At 45.2% G+C, this 23,632-nt stretch overlaps 1 protein-coding gene across 7 annotated transcripts in view; it reads right to left on the bottom strand.

Annotated features, from left to right (window-relative positions):
- Positions 1 to 23,632, bottom strand: part of CACNA1I (calcium voltage-gated channel subunit alpha1 I) — a 376,846-nt gene that overhangs the window by 119,735 nt on the left and 233,479 nt on the right. For all 7 annotated transcript variants that reach the window (XM_083701729.1, XM_083701730.1, XM_083701731.1 and 4 more), the window contains one exon: positions 3,297 to 3,394. In XM_083701729.1, coding sequence (XP_083557855.1) covers positions 3,297 to 3,394 — 98 coding nt within the window. The remainder of the gene's footprint in view (positions 1 to 3,296; positions 3,395 to 23,632) is intronic.

Here is a 23,632-nt window from a genome sequence, read left to right as displayed (position 1 = left end):
TCACCAGGACACGGGTGGCGCTGTGGGTTAAAGCACAGAGCCTAGGACTTGCCGATGAGAAGGTTCGCGGTTCGAATCCCCGCGATGGGGTGAGCTCCTGTTGCTCGGTCCCTGCTCCTGCCAACCTAGCAGTTCGAAAGCACGCCAAAGTGCAAGTAGATCAATAGGTACTGCTCCGACGGGAAGGTAAACGGTGTATCCGTGCGCTGCTTTGGTTCGCCAGAAGTGGCTTAGTCATGCTGGTCACATGGGAGGGAGCTGTACGCCGGCTCCCTCGGCCAATAAAGCGAGATTAGTGCCACAACCCCAGAGTCGGTCATGACTGGACCTAATGGTCAGGGGTCCCTTTACCTTTTTTATTCCCCTCACACTGCTACAATTCCCAGTGTGTGGTTTAACAATTCTTTTTCCTGGGCAGACACAGAAAACTGCAGAACAAGAAAGGAGATTTCGACTAAACATTAGGAAGAATTTTCTGATGGTAAGAGCTGTTCTGCAGTGTAACTAACTTCCCTGAAAGGCAGTGGACTCTTCTTCAGAGGTTTTTAAACAGAAGTTGGGTGGTTATCTGTCAGGGGTTCTTTAGCTGTGATTCCTGCTTTGCAGGGGGTTGGACTAGATGACCCTTGGGACCCTTCCAACTTTACAATTCTGTGATTCTAAGTATCCAGGGAGAAAGGTCACTTAATAATCTACTGAGCAAGGCTTCCTAAATCAAAGCACATTTATAACAGGGAATCAAACCAATAAAATGTCTGTAGCTTCTCCAAATGCTACCAGCCCAGTCCAAGAAAACAGGGTAAGGGCTGGAAATTCTCCCTTCTTTGCTTAAGGCTCTAATTTGCTGCTGCAAAGCCATTATCCATACACATACCAAATGCTTGTAAATTAGACTTCCAGTGAGAATGTTTACATTTGGCATTTAATTCATCTGACTACGCCTGGGGCTTTGCTACCGGCTCCTCCATAGGCTCCTGATGTTACCTGGACTAGATGAAGGAATATAAATCATATTATTCTGTGCTTTAAAAAGCTCTTTTCAAAAAGTACTGGAGTACTGAAAGTAGCTTAATACAGAGACCAAGATTTCAAAGCAGGCCTGTGAGATGGGGCCTTAGGGATTGGGGGAGAAAGGGGAGTGTAGGGGACATTGCCAAGTTCAAAATCCCACACCTAACATCTTAGCTTCAAGGAAAATGGAAAAATAATTACACACTTCCTACATGACCAATAGACACTAGCGTCCCAAGGGGCAACCTTCTGGTGAAATCCCAAAACTAGTTCCAGAAATGGTCCCTAGGGTTGTTTGAACATCACACTTATACAAGATCGTGGTCCTTGTTGCTTTGCCACTTATATTAGGAACACAGGAAACTGCCACTGCTCCACTTAGCTCAATACTCTCTATGATGATTAGCAGTGGTTCTCTGGGTCTTAGTCTTTTGTAGCCTTAACTGGAGAAGCCAGGGATTTAAATGGAGACCTGCAAAGCATGTCCTCGGAGCTGCACCCACCAAACCACCACCCCCACCACATGATGTGTATGCTTTCCTTATCTCTTCTTTTCTTGGATAGGCTGCTACAAACAAAGGAAACTGCCATATACTGAATCAGAAGATTGGCCCATTGAGCTCCATGTTGTCTATATTGATTGGCAATGTGTCTCTAGGATTTCAGGTGGGATCTCTCACAACTCCACCTGAAGATGTTAGAAGCTGAACCCAAGACAGTGGACCCTCCAGATACGAACTTAATTCATCCCGGGGGTCCGTACTTACCCCAAAAAGTCCTTATCCAGAGGCGCTGCTTCTGCGCACGGCACGATAGAGTGCTTCTGCGCATGTGTGCGTGGTGAAACCCGGAAGTGTATACACTTCCTGGTTTGCCACATTCACAACCTGAAATTATGTTACCCGAAGGTAACATAACCCGAGGTACCACTGTACCTTTTGCATGCAAGGCAAAGGCTCTGTCCCATAGACACGGGTCTGGGGCTTAGCAAGCCACAGCAAGTATTGCAATGGTGTGAGAAAGATGTGGAAGAGTAGAGGGAACAGCAACAAAAGCAGCCCTCTGTGTCCCAACTCTTCTTAATGCTGCCCTAGTCCATGGGTCTAATAACAAATCCCTTACACAGAAGTTATCAATAAATGTAGGACAAGCCCAGGAGGAGCACAGTAAACCTAACTTCCTTCTCTACAGCAGGCAGATCTCCCAAAGACTCCAGTTTCATAAAAGGAAGAGAAGTACAGTTTGAAGCATCCATAATCAAAGCTGTTTACTCCTGTCTCTCAAATTCCCTTTATCGCTGACACAACCATTTGGCAAAATCCCCCACTCTCTAAGAGGACCACAAATATGAGAGACCTTTTCTCTAAAATAGTGTTCAGCACTTACACCATGACCTACAACAGGGTAATGTCCTAACCTGAAGTGGGTCAACCGTTGGAACCATAACCTTCCCAAAATGAAGCATTCTGAATAAACAGACAACCTGATTTGTTTGCACAAAGCTTGTGCCATGGTTAGACTGTGTCTGGTCTTTATTGAGCATTTATTCCAATCTGTTTACAGGATAGTCGTGCGACAATGATAATTCATTCTGATTCGCTTGTGTGGGGTTCACACATTCTCCGATTAATTCTTCACTCATTCCACACCTTTCATTTCACCATCACTTTCCTAGCAGCAAAATGTTTTTTGACAGAGCCGGTTAGGGGAATCCCGCCCATATCATCTACCAGATTCCCCCTTACCCATCTGCCTGATGATGCTTCCAGCAAACCCCAAAATTCTGGTAAGACGGAACTTCCTTTTGCAGAAGCCTTGCTAAGTATTTCCTAGTAAGGCCTGTTCTAAAGTTCCTTTAATCCCAGTTTAGTGTTTTAGCTCAGAATTTCTGTTGTGAATGCTGTCCCTTCTATTAAAAGGATTTTGCTGTCTGTCCACAGCTCATGAATCCCCCAGACAGCAGTTCAGGAGGATGGGAGAGATCAGCATAGTCTGGGTTCAGGTACCAAGTAGCTGGAAGGGACTGGATGTGCTGGATAAGCTGATTTGCTCTGCTTGCAGCCTGCATGCACACCTGCCCTACGAAAGCTTCCCCAGACAGCAGTGCAAATGGGTGTGAGAGATCAGCAGGGGCTGGACGCAGGTGCCATGTGGCTAGTAAGTTCTGAATGTGCTGGATGAGTATGTGTGCTCTCAACCCCAACCCCCCTAAGAAGAGAGAGAGAGAGAGAGAGAGAGAGAGAGAGAGAGAGAGAGATTGAAAGAAGAAAGGCAGATAGACTTACTAGGCACACGGTTGATGGCTTTGAGGGGCCTCAGGACGCGCACAGTGCGGATTGCAGACAGGTTGATATTCTGGAGATCCAGAGAATATTCCACCATCCTGCAAAAAAAGGAGAGAGGAAAGATAATGGAAAGTGAGAGACATGCTTGAAACTAGCAGGGGAGATGAGCAAGGCAGGAGCTGAAGCTGTTCACATAGGCAGGATGGCACAAAATCCCTTCAGTGTGTCATTTCTTCCTCATCAGACTATCCTGAGACTTTGCCGGTAGAGAAGTATTAGAAATGAAGCACTGCTCCAAGCATGCTAATCATATGTGAGTGCACCTCCTGCCCGCTCGCCAAGGCTGGAGATACCAAGCAAATGACTGACATTCAGGGCGGCATATCTCACGCTGCATGTCAACGAAGGGGTGTTGGTGACACTATTGAGACAATGATCAGAGCATGGATCCCCTCTGGGAGACCCTTAGAACTGAGCATGAGCACCTGGTGCTTCACAGAAGCAGGTGCCAAAATCCCACGGTGGAAAATCGAGCTGCCACAATCCATGCCCTTTGGAATAGAGATGAGCTGAAAGAGCAGCTCTGATAAGCTGTCAGGAACTCCTAGCCCGGAGACTCTGCTGAGCCCTCTTCCTGGCATTTACCTGCTTTGTTTGTTGCAAGGGATAAGGGACTTTGCTGTGGTTATAGAACACTGCACCCCCCATTGCCCTGGAGGCGGGAGAGAAAAGATCAACAAAGGGGCCACCAAGCCAAAAAACATTGGAAGTGAGCTCTTGAACCACAGAGGCTTGATGGGGGAGGGAGAAAGGTTAGCCTAACACTGAGCACAGTGGCATCAAACAGATTTCTTGACCCAGATGGTGGCACTTGTGTATGTAGATACTGCTGTTTAGAGATGAGAAACTGGTGGTGGGAGAGATGACGATGACAAAATCTGACTCCCAAAGACCTCCCTCCTCACATCCGGTCCTCTGAACCCATTGGCCTCTCCCTTTCTGTATCATGCAATTGCCTTTCAAAAGCCTTTGGAAACTTCAGGTTTCTATGGAAAGAGACACTCATATCACTTTCACTCTCCAGTGCTAGTCCAGCTTCACTGGTAGTTACCAATTTGTTTCTAGGCGAAAAAGCCAAATTCAAAGTGCTGGTTGTAGCCCTTAAGCAGAGGTGGAGCTAGCTGCTTTGGCACCCAGAGTGGGCACATGCTGTGCACTTGGGGGCAGGGCTAGCCGCCTGTGGGGGTGAGGCTAGCGTCCTAGGGGGGCGCCACCCGTGGCAAGCATCCTGGGGGGGGGGGGGCACCGCCCATGGCAAGCATACTAGGGGGGCAGGGCGGCGATGTCACCCTCTTTCAAGGATGACACCTGGGGCGGGCCGCACCCACCGCACCCCCCTTCCTCCACCAGTGCCCTTAAGATCTTCAGAAGTCTGGGACTAGGACATCTGAAAGACCTCTCCCCTCCCCATGAACATACCTGTGTGCTCCCCTGTTGATTGTCCCCTTGACATTCAAAGCATGGTGGATATGAATGCCCCCCCATCCATTCTTATTATTTTTCTATGGTGATGAGAACCTGCCAGTGCACTTCACTGCTGACCTTTTGACAAGCAGCAAAAGCTGGGTTTTTTAAGAATATCTTTGGGGCTTAAGAAGTAATTATTTGGTGCTCTTCCTGATTTTTTTTTGTGTGTGTGTGTGTGTTTGGTTCTGTTCTCATGTTGGTTGTGTTTTATGTGTCATTGTTTTAAACTGCTTTGTTACAATAGTTTTATTAATGAGATGTCATGAGCTGGCCTGGTGGGCTGGTCTGATAGAAAGGCAGGGTAGAAAGGTCAACTAAATAAGCAAGTAAATACACAGAGCTGTCCCAAGCATGGTGTAAAAGTGATGCTGAGTGTGTTTAACCCCCTGTTCCCAACTTCCCAAGTCTATGTTTCATTGAACTGGCTTTATGTATAAATAAAATTGCATTACTAGTCCAATCAGCATTAGCAAGCCAGGGACCCATGGGCTAGGCTTTGGAGATGTAGCTTGCACAAACCTCATTTTATAGAATCATAGAATTGTAAGGGACCCAAAGCATCATCTTGTCCTATCCCTTGCAAAGCAGGAATCACAGCTAAAGAACCCCTGGCAGATAGCCACCACGTCTCTGTTTAAAAACCTCCAATGAAAGACAGTCCAGAATTTAATGGAAAGAGAGCTGTATTTGAATAGGTAATTTTTTATGGTGCACATGGCATTATGCTTCAATCACGCCTCACACCAACACCAAGTGAGATGCTGGCGAATGATTTTTAAAACAATTTCCTTCTTGCTGTGAACAGCAGCAGGAGTTTTGGCAGTGTCCTGTTTTCCATAAGAACCTGTCTTAACCTTGACTGGCCCTGAGTGGCACAGAGAGGAAGGAACACAGCTGAGACTGAAAGACCAGCAGCGTAAAGCTGCATTGATGCAGAACCCAGACAGGGTCCAACACTGAGCCTGAACTAAAGCCTATCAGCCAAGAGCACTGTGAATCAAAACTTCCAATTCGGGACTCCCAAGTGAGCACTCCTGAGTCAGATTCCCGTGAGGAACCTTTCCCCATTACAATAGGAGCCTCATCCTCCTCACTCCCATGCCTGTTTGGCAACAAGGGAAAGCAACACCCAAGGTGGGAGATGTCTGGTAAGTAACTGAGTGGCAAGCTCTGGGCCAGAAGAATGTTCCTTTAATGTTCTGCTGGTCAGGAAGGGAGCAGAGCCTTGGAGGGGTGATCTAGCCCAGAGAAGTTAAAGGATCTCAGTTGAGGTCCACAGCTCATACAGAGCAAGATGTTCACTTGCAGCTATCCAAGGTCCTGAAATTCCAGCCTGCCACTACAATCTCCCTAACTATGTGACTTGACAATTGACCAGGTGAGCCACTGTCAGACAATTTCCATGAGCCCTGTGGGCTCATGGTCAGAACAGGACAGGAAAAAATCTGAACTCTTTAGTTCTGTTTTCTGTTGTCCTGGATCATGCACAGAACTGAACAGCTAATGAACGAAAGGCGAGGTGGAGTATCTGTTGCTGCTCCCTCTGGGAGGGGTGGCTGATGGAGCACTTCACCTGCATCTTAGCTTCCTAATGGTGCTGACTCTTCAGCCCTTGCTCAAATGGAACTATGCCCCCTGCTAAAAACTGGCTTACCAGAACAACTGCCAGAATAATACACTCACATGACATTTCAGTCCACTGTAAAATAATGATGTCATCCTTGTTCATATCCCACCCCTACCTTCTGTGATGGATCTTTCCTGCTCACTCATTCCATACATATCCAAATTCCAACTTTTTTCTTTGCTAAGGGCATACATGGCACCCTGAACTGCTTGGGGGAGATAAACTACAATGGGTTCTTTCCACCCTGCTGCCTTTCATCTTTGAGAAGGCACATTTGTCCTATTCCTTGTGGGCCGGACTGACTAGCATTAGGAGCCTAAACCACCTAGCATCAAGCAAAGCTGAGCAAGTCCTGTGCTCTGAATGAACCATGCACATAGGATGATATATCCTTACTTCACCCAGTTTGGCTCCAATAACGTTCTAGGAAGGACTGATATGCCAGAAGGCAAATAACGGAGGGACATGAGGGGAATAGAAACTGAATTCTTGTAGGCAATAGTGTCTGGATCTGCCTCTCAGGGCTTATTAAAAGTTGATTTTCTCACCATCAGGCCATTCCCAAGGAAGGCTAAGCAGACTTCTCTCAGCTGACTACGCTGGAGGAAATAAGTGCAGGAAGGAAATGTGAGCTGGGATGAGGGATTCAAGGGGAGACCTCAGATGGTCACCTTGAAACCTTCAAGGAAAACTAATTGAAAGACCAGAAGGAGGGGAGTATAAGGCCTGAAGAAGGAGGCATTTCCCACAGAGCCTTCATAAGTCACCATTAACTTTTTTAAAAGTCTTAAGTGTTTTCATTTATTGCTAGACTCCTTGAAAGGTGGGAGTTGAATATATTAGGTCGGGGGAGTGGGGAGGATAATAAATCAAGCTGGAGGAACCCAAGTCAGAGAGAGGGGTTTGGTTTGGAGCTGAGGTGGTGGCCAAGCACAGAGCTTTCCAGTATTGCATAAGGAAAGGGGGTAGCAGGAGCTGAGGTGTCTTATGAGGAAAGAGAAACATGTGGTTATACAGGTCTAATCCTGAGTGGAACAGAGGCTCATGAAGCCTGACTGGCCCATGGTCTCATTCCATCTTAGTCACAGGGAGACAGAGAGATTGGCTTATAGAGTATTTTTGGACATGTAACTTAAGTGGTCTTTGAGAGCTCCTTGTATGCTATTTATGAGCATGTCTGGTCCTTATTAAGGCAGAAGGGAGAGTGGAAGAGAGGCATTTATGTAATGCAAATGTGCATTCTGATAAACGACTGGATGGGGAGAGAGGGTGGGCATTCACAGCACAAACTGAAAGAGCAAAGAGTCACTTTAAGCACCCTGTGTGAAAATGCCCCAGCAGGCCAATCCTATGCGCTCAGATATAAGTCTGTGAGCTCAAGCAAATGTGTGCATAGGATTGCAGCCTTAGAGTGACTTTGGATTTTATGAATCTTCCCTGGAGGAGATTTGTGCCAAGTGCCCTCGCTGGAAGTCAATAACAAAATCTCTGCTGGCTTCGATGAGGTGAAAGTCTTGTTTCAGGTATGGCTGCATCTCTATTGCAGGCTTGACCTGCTGCACCCCAATTAAGGGAAACACAGACAAATAGAGTATCTGGGCTTTCACAAAACCCTGCAGCCTACGCAGCAGGATTTTTTCCTGAATAACCTTTAAAGCAGAGCAGTTTCAAGAAGCAGCAGGGTGCGCACTCCTGACTGTGGTGTGGGGGAGGCTGAGGGCCGGCTCAGACAGTGACAATGACCTAGCATAGACCCCTCAACCTGAGAGCTGTTAAAAAGGAAATATTTTGTTTCTTTTCTTTTTAAAAAATTCATTAAGGGGTGAAGAGGAGTGACTCTTCCATTTTTCGGGGCACTCTCACTTCAAAATGCTCCCATTTAGATGTACTATTCCATTGCAATAAAGGTCACTTAATACAAAGCCAACGCATTTTAAGACCAGAATGGAGAAACATTTTTTTAAATCTGAAATGAGGGTATGGAGGGAAAGCCTCAAAGTCAACCTGAAATGGAAACAACCTATTTACAACTAGATGAACGTGCCACTTAAAGTTAATAATGAACCATTTTAATTTAAAACAAATTAAGCTCCTGGGTGCCTGTCAGTCAATACAATGGCTTATACTAGTTGGCCTGACAGCTATAAGGGAGGGGGGGCAAGTTTGCCTCTAACAGGGCAATGGCTTAGAACATGGCTTCTTTTACCTTAAAGGTAAAGGGACCCCTGACCATTAGGTCTAGTTGTGACCGACTCTGGGGTTGCGGCACTCATCTCGCTTTATTGGCCGAGGGAGCCGACATACAGCTTCCGGGTCATGTGGCCGGCATGACTAAGGTGAACCAGAGCAGCACACAGAAACGCCGTTTACCTTCCCGCCAAAGCGGTACCTATTTATCTATTTGCACTTTGATGTGCTTTCAAACTGCTAGGTTGGCAGGAGCAGGGACCGAGCGACGGGAGCTCACCCCGTCACCGGGATTCAAACCGCCGACCTTCTGATCGGCAAGTCCTAGGCTCAGTGGTTTAACCCACAGCGCCACCCGTGTCCCTGGCTCTTTTACTTTAGTTTGCATCTATAAAGAAAGAACCTGTAAAAATGTTTGGAGGCTGTATGTCATGGGATGTCAGGTGCTCAGGGCTGGCCTCAGACATTTTGCTGCCTGGGATGAATGGCAAGATGGTTCTGCCCCCACTTCCTTGGGGGAAGGGCTGTAGCTCAGCTGTAGATCACCTACTTCATAGCATTTCCAGGAAGAGTTGAGTGTGATCCCTATCTAAAATCCTGGAGAGCTGATGCTAGTTCCCCACCAACATCTGGTTGGCCACCATGAGAAAATTATACTGGATTAGATGGGTCATTGGCCTGATCCAGCAGGCTGTTCTTACGTTAATCAGCGAAGACAATATTGAGGTTGATGGGCCAATGGTTTGACTTAGTATAAGGCAACTTCCTCTATTCCTACATGCAGAAGTGGATAGGACTGGCAGCTGAATCTTGCTCCAGCAACAGGGCAGTGCAACTGAGGGCAAAAGGCTACCTTAGGGGATGCTGGGTAGACAGACAGTACAGCATATGCAGGTCTCTCCTCCAAGACCTCAATGCTGCTTCCTGCTACTCAGGATCTGCAGCCTGAGGTGGCTGCTTCCTCCCTCTGTCTAATGGTGGGTCTGAACTGGAAAGCGCTGTGGGGAGGGCTGGCTGATGGCTTCCATGGCCTACTTGTGAGCTGCTTTGGAAGCATCTAGTTTGCCACTGTGGGGAACCGAATGAACATCTGGTCTATTCCAGCAGGCCTCTCCATGTGTTCTTAAATCCCTCTTTATGGCAGGCACGTCAGCTATCGCTAGCTCCTCTTTAGAGAAGCAAGGAATGAGGCTGAGTGTCACAGGAAAGGGGATCAAAAGGAGAACCCAAATCTCTGAAGCCTTGCTCCTGAACATTCAGATCAAAAGGGATTAGAGCTGATAGAATTAATTGGTATAATTAATCAATTAATTCATGAATCATGTTAAAATTCAGTGCGGTCCCCTGTGGAAGAATTTGCAGGGCTGATGGAACTGTCATAAACAATTTATGTTCTTTTTCCCCAAACAGGTGATGCACTTTCCAAACAATAAATGGTTTGTCTGTGAGAGTTTGACAACAAAGCCTTTTCTCCTTCATTAAATTGCATCAAAATGCCACATGCACTGAAATACTGTCATAGGTATTTTAACCAGTTAATGAACTGGCTCCACTGAAATATGGTTTTGTTCTGCTCTTTCATGGTGCACGCTGGAGTCTGCTTACACAAAGCCCTTTTTCCTTGGCACGCTGTAAGAAACAGTTGAACTGTAATACTTCACTGATGTATATTTGTGTGCCCATTCATTGAGTGGTGGGGGAAATACTTGGTCTTGCCTGGGCCCTTGAGGAAAGAGTGACAGGGCATTCCACAGCCCAGGGGTGTGTGAATTAGGATCCACAAAATGCACCTTTCAAATACCCACTAAGAGAAGAGGAATACACCTACACCTTTCCCAAGGATGCTTCTACATTTGCAGGACAACTCTAGCAACAACTCTAATCCTGAAAGTTAGCCAGGCCAACAACTAGTGCATTAAAGTTGGCAAATGACTGACTGATGAGTTCGAGAACCAAACCCTATTTGAGAAGGGGGCCATCGCTCAGTGGTGAAGCCCGTGCCTTGTGTGTAGAAAGCCTCCATTTTGCCCCCAACCACCCAAGTCTTACAACTAAAATGAGCATGTATACCAGTGGACTCACTTCAAGCACGAGCATGTCAAACAAGTGCTCCTATGCTCTGAGAGTGCTTTTTGTAAGTGCATCAATCTATTCAACTGGAAGACAGCAATGGATCTCCTGCCTTGCATCTTGAGAAGCCTCAGGTCTGGTTCACTCATGCATGCACATCATTTGATGTGCATTTTCAGCGCTGTTGTGTACAAGGCATTGGGAGAACACACAATGCCCCAGACAGAAGAACCGTCACCTCAGAATTGTCCAGTCACAGATGAAAGTCAATGTTTGATGCTGCATTCGTCAAGCAGTCAATGTGTATGTGTAAATCCTTCCTCTGCATTTGTGCGTATGCTTGCATACTATTGCCTGCCTCATTCCTCTCTCGCACCATCAGGGCAGAGGGCAGAATTCTCCTGACGGTTGCCATGTGTACTCACAAGGAATTAGAGAACCCACCATAGTCTCCTCATTACCCGAAGCCTCTGTAATTTAAGCAAAGATACTTATTCTTAGGAGGAATATGTTACAAGAAAGTCTATTCACCGGTGTGCTTATTCCAAGATAACAGCACAGGGGAAATGTGGGAGATTTATGAAGCCAAACAAAACTGCATAATTGCCAGTAAGAAAGGCGTTAAAAACCACAGAGAAGAGTCAGATTGGTTATTGACCCCTCACCTTTGGGGAGGAAGGAAAAAAGGCTTGTTTCCTGTTCCTTTCTCTCTGTTCTTTTTGAGCCATGTAAGCTGAGCACATGTCCAAGGCTGGTGCTTCAGAATCAGACCACATGTTTGAGACCAAGTTCTTTTTGTTTGTTTGTGTCATTTCTGCTGAAATGACACATGCATGAGTGAGACCTGTGATTACTATAAGTAAAGCATTTAAACTTACTAAATGCTGTTGTCTATTCAATCCGAGAGGGGTAGAGCCAGGTGAGAATTGTAAGTGCTCAATAGTGGGACATTTAAAGGTCTAACAACAGATATCCCCCATACTTTGCAAATGCTGCATAGATCTGTGTTTTAAACTCTGCTGGTGGACTGTTTTGGCTAAAGACTAAGTTCAAATCCCCTCCTGCTATTTTCAAATTCAGGGTCAGCCATTTTTTCTTTGCAGTTCCCCACAGATGTGTGACTCCAGGATTAACCTGTATTCCCCAGTTATTTCCCAACAGGAAATGCTTCAGTCCTCATGCCTACTGCATTTACAGGACAGGGGCCATTTTGAAGCAAATTCTTCTCAGCAAGGGGATCCCCCTAAGAACAATCAACTACACATCTTCTAATCTAACACAATATATGCTGTCATCTGCCAGCAGTGCCCTTTTGCTGTTTGCATAGGCTGACTAGCCAGGTCTTTACATAAAGAGATACATGGAAACGAATCATATATTAATAACTGTAAAAAACAACAACAACCACCTCAAACAGAGTCCACCAACATGCAGCTGCCAAACTGGAATGCCTTAGCAAATTTGACACTTTGGGATTCAGCCTCAACAAACGCAGGATACGGCTAGCTCATTACAAGAAGAAATTGTCTTGGCTCGTGCTATTGATCATTCTGTGCCTAGTCATCATCAGACTGGATTCTGTATTAATGTGTGCTCTGAATACAACTATAACATACCAATAGCTATCTCTTGTATTGACCTTTCCCTCTCACTTTTTTTCTTTCCTCCCCTAGTGTGTGTGTGTGTGTGTGTGTGTGTGTGTATGCATCTAACAAAGCAGGCTCAGGCCCACAAATGCTTACATTGCAAGAAATGTGCCAGCTGATTCTATGTTGGCTTTATTGCAATTGACCAACATAGCTAATTTTTCTGGCATTTGTTACAAAAGGAGGGGGACATAAATGGGGTAACAGAACGTTTCTGCATTCTAGTGGTTTTGATTCTAAGAAACATAAATTTGAATCCCAGCTTCAGACAGCCCGGCGTTCACTGAGGCCAATCGCTCCTCTCTCAGCTTCAGCTTCCCGTCTGTAAAATGGGTGAACTATTTCATGGGGTTACAGCAAAGATGAAGCTTATCAAATGCTCTCCAGATCAGAAGTGCTACATGAATGCTTAATTATAATGTGCTCCGACTCTTTTCCAAAAATAAGACATTTTGTAAGTTCAACAGTACATAATTACATAGCGAAGGCTCCGAGCTTGAGAGCTGTCAGCACCTAATTCACTTCATGTATTATTAACTATCAAAGTTTGCTCCGGTTGCTGAATCAGCTCTTCTTGCCCAGCACTAGGCCCAGGCCTTGTCCTCCCGTGCATCTAACCCAAAGGCTGCCTGCTCCCTGTGATCCGTCACTCAGCGCTGCTCCCAGCCCAAAAGATGAAGAGAACATGTGTCAAAGCCTTTCACAAAGGGACTTGTCGGAGGGACAAATGTTCCAAAGCAATCGGGTCAACCTGTTGATGTGTTGTGATTGTTTTCTCCTCCCCTCTCCACACTCCTTTCCATCTCTTGCCCCCCTCCGGCCTCTGCCACCACATCTATCCCTTTTTTTGTTAGCTCACATTTGGAGTAATAGAGTGAAATGAGTCGTTTCCTGAAATGCAGTGGCATAGATGCAGCCCCCCCCCCCCCCGGAGCTCACAGAGAGGGGCAGATGGGATTTTGCGCAGCCAATAAAAAATATTCAAGCTCCTGTTAAACAAAAATAACTCAGAGAGACATGGAAGGCTCATTAAAAGGAAGAGAAAACCTGAGCAGAGGCGGATCATGTAAACAGAAATGGGGGTGGGGGAATATAGAGGATTGTAGCCAACTATTTTTTTACTGAGAGTAGACCCACTGAAATGAATGAAACTTAGTTCATTAAATCCATTCATTTAAGTGTGTCTATTCTGAGTGTGATCAATGCTGGCTGGATAAATAACTGCACATTCACCCATTCACCCACCCACACCCACCAAGCCTATACAGGAGACTCAATTCACATGTAAAAGCATAGATTCATATGCAAACAAAAATAGGGAAAATAACTGACTGCTCAATAAAACCGCCAACTTACAGCAGCAGATTTTTCAAATCAGTTACACTGTTCCAGCTAAAATTGATGTCCCTTAAAAACATCTCTTAGTTAAGTTATTGACATGTAAATGAAGACAGACGTGCACATTTTTCAGTGAGAACTGTGGAGATCTTTTACTGAGATCCATCATGCAAAATTTGGTTGCAATACCTTAGGAAGTGCCCAAATGCAAAGTGAACAGATGTACAAACAACTTTCCAAAATATATAGTAATAAAGTGTAGCAACCAAACACATCCTTTCCTAAATACTGACTATATTTTAAGGTGTTTTTAGCAGTGCGATATGAAGCACATGTATTTTAAGATTTACTAGAATATATCTATAGCTATAAATGCGCAATGGACTGCAAGAAGATCAAATGCATCCATTCTTAAGGAAATCAGCCCTGAGTGCTCACTGGAAGGACAGATCATGAAGCTGAGGCTCCAATACTTTGGCCACCTCATGAGAAGAGAAGACTCCCTGGAAAAGACCCTGATGTTGGGAAAGATGGAGGGCACAAGGAGAAGGGGACGACAGAGGATGAGATGGTTGGATAGTGTTCTCAAAGCTACAAACATGAGTCTGACCAAACTGCGGGAGGCAGTGGAAGACAGGAGTGCCTGGCGTGCTCTGGTCCATGGGGTCACGAAGAGTCGGACATGACTAAACGACTAAACAACAACAACATAAATGCGCAAGCCAGAAACACAGAGAAATAATCAGAGGGAGTTGGATCTTGTAGGACGGACAAGCTACGCAGCCTGTCACACTTTTAAAATATAGCTTCTACCTCCTTCGTTCAGCTTGACAGTAGGAGATACTGTCCCACCACATTTTAAATGTGAGGTATAATTCTGCTTGCAACTCAAGGAATGCCTTCATTTATAGTCAGACACATTACATTTACCGAACATGAGAAACAAACTTTTTTGTGCTTGCACTGGAGAACTGTCCCCAGGGAGTTAAAGGCATCAAAGTTGGGAGTAATCCAAAACTTATTACTCTCTCATCCCATTGTCCTTATCTGCATCAGAAAGCCAACACCATCTCTCTGTATGCAGAAAGCAGCTCGCTGGTGGTTAATAAACGATTTAAGCAAATATATACACGAAAGGATTAGGAAGCTTAACCACTTTTAAAGTGGAGGGGAAAGTCCTCTGCAAAAGGATCTGAGCACAGAGCCTGTAAGGTAATTTAACGCATGCAGCATTCCTCTACCACTTTCCTTTAGGATCATGGCACCAATCTCTTTTGGAAGATAATACCCTGGGCGCAATCCTGACTCTTCTATGGGGAAAAGGCTTTGCTTTGAACCTGACAAGTTATTTCCAAAACAAAATTGTTCATAAAGCAATCTGGCAATTTCCTTCACTACATTCTGCTAGTCTCAAGTAGTTACGTGCTTGCACCCCAAAAGCTCATTCAGCAGCAGGCTTGGGAACTGAGGTCCCCACCAAATAACTGAAAAGAGGGAGGATGAGATGTGTCATTTGTAGTGGGCAGGAGAGGGATCCAGACTTGAGCCTGCTCTTGTCATTTATCTAGTTTCTGACTTGGAATCCAATTGGCAGGTTGACTTCCACTCTATTACTGGGCCAAGTTCAAGGTATTGGTGCTAACATAAAAGTCCCTGGACAGCTCAGGACCTGGTTACTTGAGAGACCACCTGTATCCCTCATACAGTTTGTAGATTGCTGCAGTCTGTAGAACGGTTTCTTCTGCACGTTCCAAAGATCTCAGAAGCCTGCTCCACAGAAACTCAGAGGAGGGCTTTTAGTGTGGCTTTCCCCATTCTGTGGAATAGCATTTCTGTCAAAATATGACCAGCGTCCACTATCTGCGCTTTCTAGAAACATCTGAATATATTTTTGTTCCCACATATTTTCCCAGCTGCATAAATGGGTCTTTACCACAAGTGTCCATTTGTTAGGGTTTTGTTTTTGTTTTCAATGTATTTGTGTTTTTAACTGTTTAAAATTATATGTAGATTGCCTTAAGACGGTGTTATAGAAGGCCATTAATAAATCAATAATAATAAGCATTTAAACTAGTTAACTAGTTCCATCAACTAGTCATTAATCAGTAGAAAAAATCAGTCATGCTGGCCACATGACCCGGAAGCTGTACGCCGGCTCCCTCGGCCAATAAAGTGAGATGAGCGCCGCAATCCCAGAGTCGGCCACGACTGGACCTAATGGTCAGGGGTCCCTTTATCTTTACCTTAATCAGGAGAAATACTGGTTTTTTAAAACCCTGATTTTGCTGAAAAACGTAAGGAGCAAGAAGTATCCTTTTTTCCAGTAGGAATAGACATTTCACAGAAAGGAGTTGCTGCAGGAATAAGGAATGATGGCAAGAAGTGAGAAATGAAAGCAATTGATGGTAATTAATGATGAAATACAGAGGTGCTGGGAAATCAGCCTCTTTGGAAGCCAGACTTGGACTTGAAAGTCCTGCTCTCAAATCCCAAGTATTTGAGGTGAGCAGGTTCTATCAGCAGTGGAAACAAGTCCTGCAGTACCTTAAAGACTAACGCAATGGTGATGGCACAAGCTTTCATGGACTAGATTCCACTTCATCAGATGAACAGGATGCTAGTCCACAAAAGCTATAGAATCAGAAATTTAGAATACTACAGTCTCTGGTTTCCCCACCCTGTAATAGGCTAAAATGCAACCTCTCTGGAAGTTTTTTTTAACTCAGCTGTCTTGAATATGCACTCTGCTGGTGTCCAGAAGCACCTTTGTTTATTACTTCTATACATTTCCATACATAATTTGCAGCTGTGTCCTGGAGATCTGCAGCTGCAACAGAGTTCCTTAATGTACATAGAGTAAGACTGAAAATCCCATAGGAAGAATTCTCTTTGCCCTCTTTCCCACCCCATTTGCTGAGGTCAGCTTTTAGCTTGCAACCCACAGAACAGTTGACACAACTTGTCAGGCACGCAGCATTAATCATTGGGGCCTTGGCACAGCACATGAAGAATCCACAGTGACATCTCTCAGGCAGGGCCAGAGGCTCTCGTCAAAGAAAGTTACTTCAGTTTTGCCTGTGCTCTAAAGAACAGGCTGGTTAGTCATTTTGAGAAGCACAAAAGGGGCAATGAAGAGTGAAAAACAGGAGGAGCGAAGAGGTGGGGAACACAGTTTGCCAGGCTTGTTTGGTATTTTTTACCATATGCGTTGTCAACTGTCAAAATCAATAAAGCATTTGCTCCAGAAAATTCTGACATTAACATTCATCTCCAGTTTCTGACATTATCTTCTTCTCAGTTTCCAGAGGGGTTACATCTGATGAAGTGAACTGTAGTCAACAGATGCTTAGGCATTAATAAATTTGCTATTCTATATAAGTGCCACAAAACTCTTTGTTGTTTTATCTCCCCTGCATGCTCTGTATTCAAATCCTACCTTATATCGAATTTCTTTTCACATTTCCATCCTCATCACTGTCTGGCCTTTAAAATGGTTTTAAAACTCTGCCCTTTCCTGAAAGCTTTATAAACACACAAGCATGGATCCTGAGTCAGTAGCACAATGCCCTGTCCCTGTGGATGGAAAAGAGTTGGGGAGAGAGCTCTTTTCTGCTCCCTGGTTAGAACAAAGAGGAAAATTGTGTGCTCCACTACTGGAGATGAGGATTTACAACTTTAAAATAAACGTATTTTATCAAAAGAAGAGGCCCACAAAATTGCAGGACATTGCTGGTGTGGGTGGGTGGGTGGGGAGAGCTGCTGGCCAGTCGTTGCTGACAATACCACGCTAGATGGTATGAATTGTCATAAGCATCTTTCCCTGTGAAAAAGGGACACTTGCACCAAACACATGCATCTGGAAAGACCCATAGGTAGAATAATAAAATTGCAAAGAGGGAAAGGTCCCAAGGGATCATCTGCTCCAGCCCACTGCAATGCAGGAATCGGAGCTAGGAACGTATAACTGCAAAACAGCCTTCAATTCCCAGGTTCAATTCCTCCTATCTCCTCTTGAGAACAAACAAAAACCCTCACATAACAGGAGTCCCCTTCATGGATCACTGCCTTGCCGTGGTGAAGGGGCTTGAATAACTCAGAGAAACTATGAGCTATGCCATGCAGGGCCACCCAAGATAGACAGGTCATAGTGGAGAGTTTTAGCCAAATGTGATCCACCTGGAGCAGGAACCGGCAAGCCACTCCAGTATCCCTGCCAAGAAAACTCCAAGAAAACTGAAAGATGAGCCCCTTAGGCCGGAAGGCGTCCAAGATGCTACTGAGGAAGAGCGGAAGAGTGGGAGAACGTAGAACTGCAAAACAGCCTTCAATTGACGGGTTCAATTCCTCCTATCTCCTCTTGAGAACAAACAAAAACCTTCACGTAACAGGAGTGGAATTAAAACAAACCCTCTGGCTGAACCCTTGGAGGGCTGCTGCCAATCAGGATACTGGGGTAGATAACGTCATGTGCCTTTTTCATTGCAAGCCCAAGGATTGCTCTATGGGTGCTCACTTGGCGCTAGCGTGACTATAAGCGCAGCTGCTGTGTCTGCTGACCTTGGGCATCACCCTGCTCCCTCTCCTTTCCTGCTGTGCTCCTTTTTGTTTTCTAGCATATGCTTCACCTGCCCTCTAGCATCTAAGGACATTAAAAAAACAACAGCCATATGTATCTGCAATTTTAGCAACTATTCTTCTTCTTCATTCTCATCGCTTAGGGAAATCTTTACCCGAGGAAAGAAAACAACCATCCTAGGCCCAAGCCCTGCAAACTAATCTGATGGCCGCTCCAATAATAAAAGGGTGGGTGGGGGAGGAACGCAGAAGCAGCTTAAACTTCCCAGCCTGCCATCCCCTTAAGAGTCCTTTGCTGTCTGGTTAGTGTGCCCCATTAGTGCTAATGGCAATGACACGGCGGAGCAAGAGAAGGGCGGGCAAGAGAGCAAACAAGCGGCTAAATTGCTTAAGTGGGTGGTGAGTGTCACACAAGACACACGCCATCAGACCTTGTTATGAAAAGTGTGCACCACGGCTCATCTGCAAACCAAAAGAGGCAAAGAGCCCTGGAAGTAACAACCAGAGACTGGTCCAGGGCCTCAGAAACCAGTTCCAGGCTCCAGATTGGGAACAACATCTACTCAAACCGTGCCTAAGCTTGACACCACAAGTGCAGCAGAACACAGGTCCCTACCTCTCAAATAGATAAGGCTCTCACATGATTGCCTGTGTTAATCATGTTGGCCATTTCACAGTGTTAATCATGTTGACCTCTCACAGGCAGGGAAAGGAATGTGGCTGATCTGTGCTAGCATGCCCACTGGCTGTTGTTCTTTTTCTGAGCACGATTTAAAGCGCAACTTAGCCTATATATTTTGGAAAGTTTTCTGTTTCCTATGTATTTGGACACCTCTTAAAATAGAACCAAATTTTGTGTGGTGGTTCCTGAAACCAAGCAGCAGATTTCCGTCTACATTTGGACACAATTCTGAATCAAGATGGCAAACTAAACATTTCAAAGCTGCACCGATTTAACCACTGATTTCAAACTGATTTGGGGGTTTCTTAGGATTATTGAGCAATGTCAGGCATGAGATGGCTAGTGACTTATAAATTGACTTGGGCTTCCACTTGGAGAGATCACAGCTGGCATATGTGATCTTCAGTCCTTCCTAAATTTATCCTCCACTGACTTGTTCATGCCTATCTTGGCCTGACCAACACATTTCTGTTGCACTCAACTCTCCCCCTCTCCCCCAGTCCATTTCTTCTCCCAATTCAGCTACCCCACCTGTCTAGCTCTGCTCTCATTACCACTCTCTTCTGCAGCCAAGGAGTTGCAGAAGCACCCTTGGTGGAGTGCTCTAATCACAGGGCTGGCAGCAGGCCTCATTAAGGTCCCTGCCTACCCTCATTCCCAAGCTGCTGCTCTGAATATAGCTTTCTGAAGACATCAGAGCCAGGAGACAGGGTGTAATTTCGGCCCTTCCAGCTTTCTTTCTTACCAACAGAGGGTGTTCTTCCCCCCTTTCTTCTTTACTCTGTTTCTTCTCCTAGCACTGAATAAGACATATCTTCTGGGAGTGAAAAATTAATTACTAATTACACAGTTACTTTAGTGTTCAGTCCTGAAGCTGAGAAGCTCAACACCCCAAGTAGTGAATAGCTTAATTGAGTAAGTAGGTTTTTTTTTATTTAATCAGGGATTTGTTTATTTCTCGACACCCATCCCTCGATGCCCAGAACTTATTTCACACCCCTGTTCTGTTTAGATTTCTCCCAAAGCATAGAAGGGAAATGCCAGACTCCATTAAGAGTGGCAGCGATGCTTTGAAGCTAATGTGCGGAGGCATAAGCAAGTCACTCCAAGTGGCGACTGACTTAGTGTGGATTGCACAGCTCTCAGGGGTGGAGTGGGGTGGCCGCTCCGGTGTTTGAGCTGAGACGGATTTCTAAAAGGGGAAAAACACACACCAAAAACAAAAGAACTCTGGCAACCCAGACAGTTCTTTGAAAGATAAAAGAAGTCAGGTGCCTAAATGCTGCCTTGGTTTCCGAAAATTGATGCTGGCATCCTGCAAAGCCCAGTTTTAAAAATAACGGGTTGCAATCCTTATTGAACACTTATTTGCGAGTAAGACCTACTGAACTCAGGTCTGTGGCTCAGTGGTAGTCTGTTTTGCCCAAAGGTCCCAGGTTCCATCCTTGGCATCTCCAGGTAGGGCTGGGAATTTGCCCTGTCTGAAATCCTGGAAAGCTACTGCTAGTCAGTACTGACCAGGGATCTTCAACTTTTTCAAATTCAGGATCTGCTTTCAAACGCCATGCATTTGAGGACCCACTTCTCAATCTTTTACTATATATTTGCATGATGGTTATTCTCCTGTCGCAAGCCACCTTGAATCAGCAGCCCACTAGAGCAGCCTTTCTCAACCTGTGGGTCCCCAGATGTTGTTGAACTACAACTCCCATCTCCCCTAGCTAGCAAGGCCAGAGCTCAGGGATGATGGGAGTTGTAGTCCATCAATATCTGGGGACCCACAGGTTGAGAACCGATGCACTAGAGGGTCCTGACCCCCCAGCTGAAGACCAGAGCTGTAGACAATATAAATACCCATTGAGATGGACCAGTGGTTTGACTCATATAAGGCAGCTTCCTCTGTTCCTAACTTACTTCCAGCTGAACATGCACAGAATTCAGATGAGAGTCAACCTATAGGAAACTCCCAAGCAGGATTTCAGCCCAAGAGCACTCTCCCCTCCCACAGCTTCCAGCAACTCGTGTTCAAATATTCCAAGTGGTATTAAGTGACTGGCAGAGTGCAATCCAACACTTAATCTCAGGTCAGAGGGTATAGCACGGCAGCCTGCAAGTGTGAGGCTGAAAGCGTTGGGCGAATTTGGTGTGTGGTTTGTGACCCTCTTAAGCATCTGAGCACTCCATGCCAATATGCGACTTCTAATTTATTGTTGTGAAAATATACTTAAGTGTTCCGTGCTGAAAAACATGACATCAATGATTCTTTATAACTGTCAAGCTTTGACTATCCCCTATTGCTCTATTCTTGCAAACCTCTGTCAAAGAAATGATACCGTGGGCATTTTCCAAACAGACTTCTTTTAGATTGTGGGTGTATGTCTTTTACATTTCATTAATTAAGGATAATGAGACAAATTACATTAAATGTACGTTTCACATTAACAGAAGGGTGAGTTTTGTTTTGTCAGTAATTAATTTAACAAACATGTCAAATTCTTAGGAAATTTGGCCTTCCTTCTTTCACTCCAGTGTTTTGACATCACAGCATTGGCCGTATAATTTCTTTTCCCAATGACAGAATAGGCAATTCTCTTCTGCACTTTGCAGAACATGCTCTTGCAGCGATAACCATATATTAAATTAATCCATGCAGAGTTATTCGTATGTCATGTTTGTATGTTAACAAAAAATATTAAGGGGTCAAGACACAATTGTTTGAGATATTCTTGGTATATTGGTTCTATTCTAGAATTCCACAGCTACTAAACAAGCCCAACACATTGGGAAGCTATTCTTATTTATCTTATGAACTAAAATAAATAAAATTAGTGCAATATACCGATGTGATGTTAATCTGGAACAATTTTTCCTTAAACTACAGAATGGCGGATAGATAACAACAACAACAACAACAACAACTATTTATTATTTATACCCCGCCCATCTACAACAACAACAACAACAACAACATATTATTATTTATACCCTGCCCATCTGGCTGGGTTTCCCCAGCCACTCTGGGCAGCTTCCAACAAAATATTAAAGTACAATAGTCTGTTAAACATTAAAACATAAACAGGGCTGCCTTCAGATGTCTTCTAAAAGACTGGGACGCAGGTGGCGCTGTGGGTTAAAGCCTCAGCGCCTAGGACTTGCCGATCGAAAGGTTGGCGGTTCGAATCCCTGCGGCGGGGTGCGCTCCCGCTGCTCGGTCCCAGCGCCTGCCAACCTAGCAGTTCAAAAGCACCTCCGGGTGCAAGTAGATAAATAGGGAGGGCTTACCAGCGGGAAGGTAAACGGCGTTTCCGTGTGCGGCTCTGGCTCGCCAGAGCAGCGATGTCACGCTGGCCACGTGACCCGGAAGTGTCTCCAGACAGCGCTGGCCCCTGGCCTCTTAAGTGAGATGGGCGCACAACCCCAGAGTTTGTCAAGACTGGCCCGTACGGGCAGGGGTACCTTTACCTTTACCATCTGGCTGGGTTTCCCCAGCCACTCTGGGCAGCTTCCAACAAAATATTAAAGTACAATAGTCTGTTAAACATTAAAACATAAACAGGGCTGCCTTCAGATGTCTTCTAAAAGACTGGTAGTTGTTTTTCTCTTTGACATCTGATGGGAGGGCGTTCCACAGGGCGGGTGCCACTACTGAGAGGGCCCTCTGCCCGGTTCCCTGTAACTTGGCTTCTCGCAGCGAGGGAACCACCAGAAGGCCCTTGGTGTTGTACCTCAGTATCCAGGCAGAATAATGGGGGTGGAGACGCTCCTTTAGGTATACTGGACCGAGGCTGTTTAGGGCTTTAAAGGTCAGCACCAACACTTTGAATTGTGCTCAGAAATGTACTGGGAGCCAATGTAGGTCTTTCAAGACTGGTGTTATGTGGAAAGGAAATCTCCCAAGGCAGAGCATGGGCAGGGGTCCTGTCAGTTTTCGGGGGGGGGGAATTAAAAGCTACTTTTGGCTAGAGAGACTATTCTGTATTTGTTCACTATTTTTGTACTTTAGATACGCTCCTTAGATACGCCAAAAGGCCAGACTGGAAAATGCTCACATCCCAGTCTAGCCCGCTGCATAGATTACTTTGTTCATCACTCGAAGGTCTTGTTATTTAGGGCTCATAAACTGAATGAATGAATGAATGGCATCCGAGCACGAGTACACTGGCACTCCAATCGTAACTCCATTGACCCTGGTGATCCACATGGGGACAGCATATCAAAATATGATACACATGCTGATAACCTTTTTTGTACAGCGACTAATAAATAAGATGAAATATAATATGCATCGGTCAAAACTTCATGACTGATCTCCTTGGCGGGCAGGATTAGAAAGTCGCCACATAATTTTGGCCTGAGTGCATTGGATCTCAAATACAGGATGCATTTGAACATGCCGTCCCTACAGGGAGTGCTGAGGTGGAGAGGGCAGGCATGCTCATGCTCCCGTCCGTGCAATATGCTGGATCAGTGGGGAATGTTTTTATCCAATCTGGCCCCAAATGGAACAGACAGGTTTACCAAGATCTTGCCCACTGTTTGTCATGTCTTCTCCTGATTCATTCTAGAATGAAGGCTCAAAAGCATGTTGTAGATTAGACACATTTTTCGGTTAATCAGATTTCCCCCCTGAAAACACTTAATTGCTGCCCTTGATCTAATAATTTCTTAATATACAAATTTAGTT

The sequence above is a fragment of the Podarcis gaigeae genome (genome assembly GCF_964106915.1).
Source record: "Podarcis gaigeae genome assembly, chromosome: 10".
Classification (NCBI taxonomy): Eukaryota; Metazoa; Chordata; class Lepidosauria; order Squamata; family Lacertidae; genus Podarcis; species Podarcis gaigeae.
The sequence above is the reverse complement of the archived record's forward strand: the minus strand, read 5'-3'. Positions and strand labels throughout refer to the sequence as shown.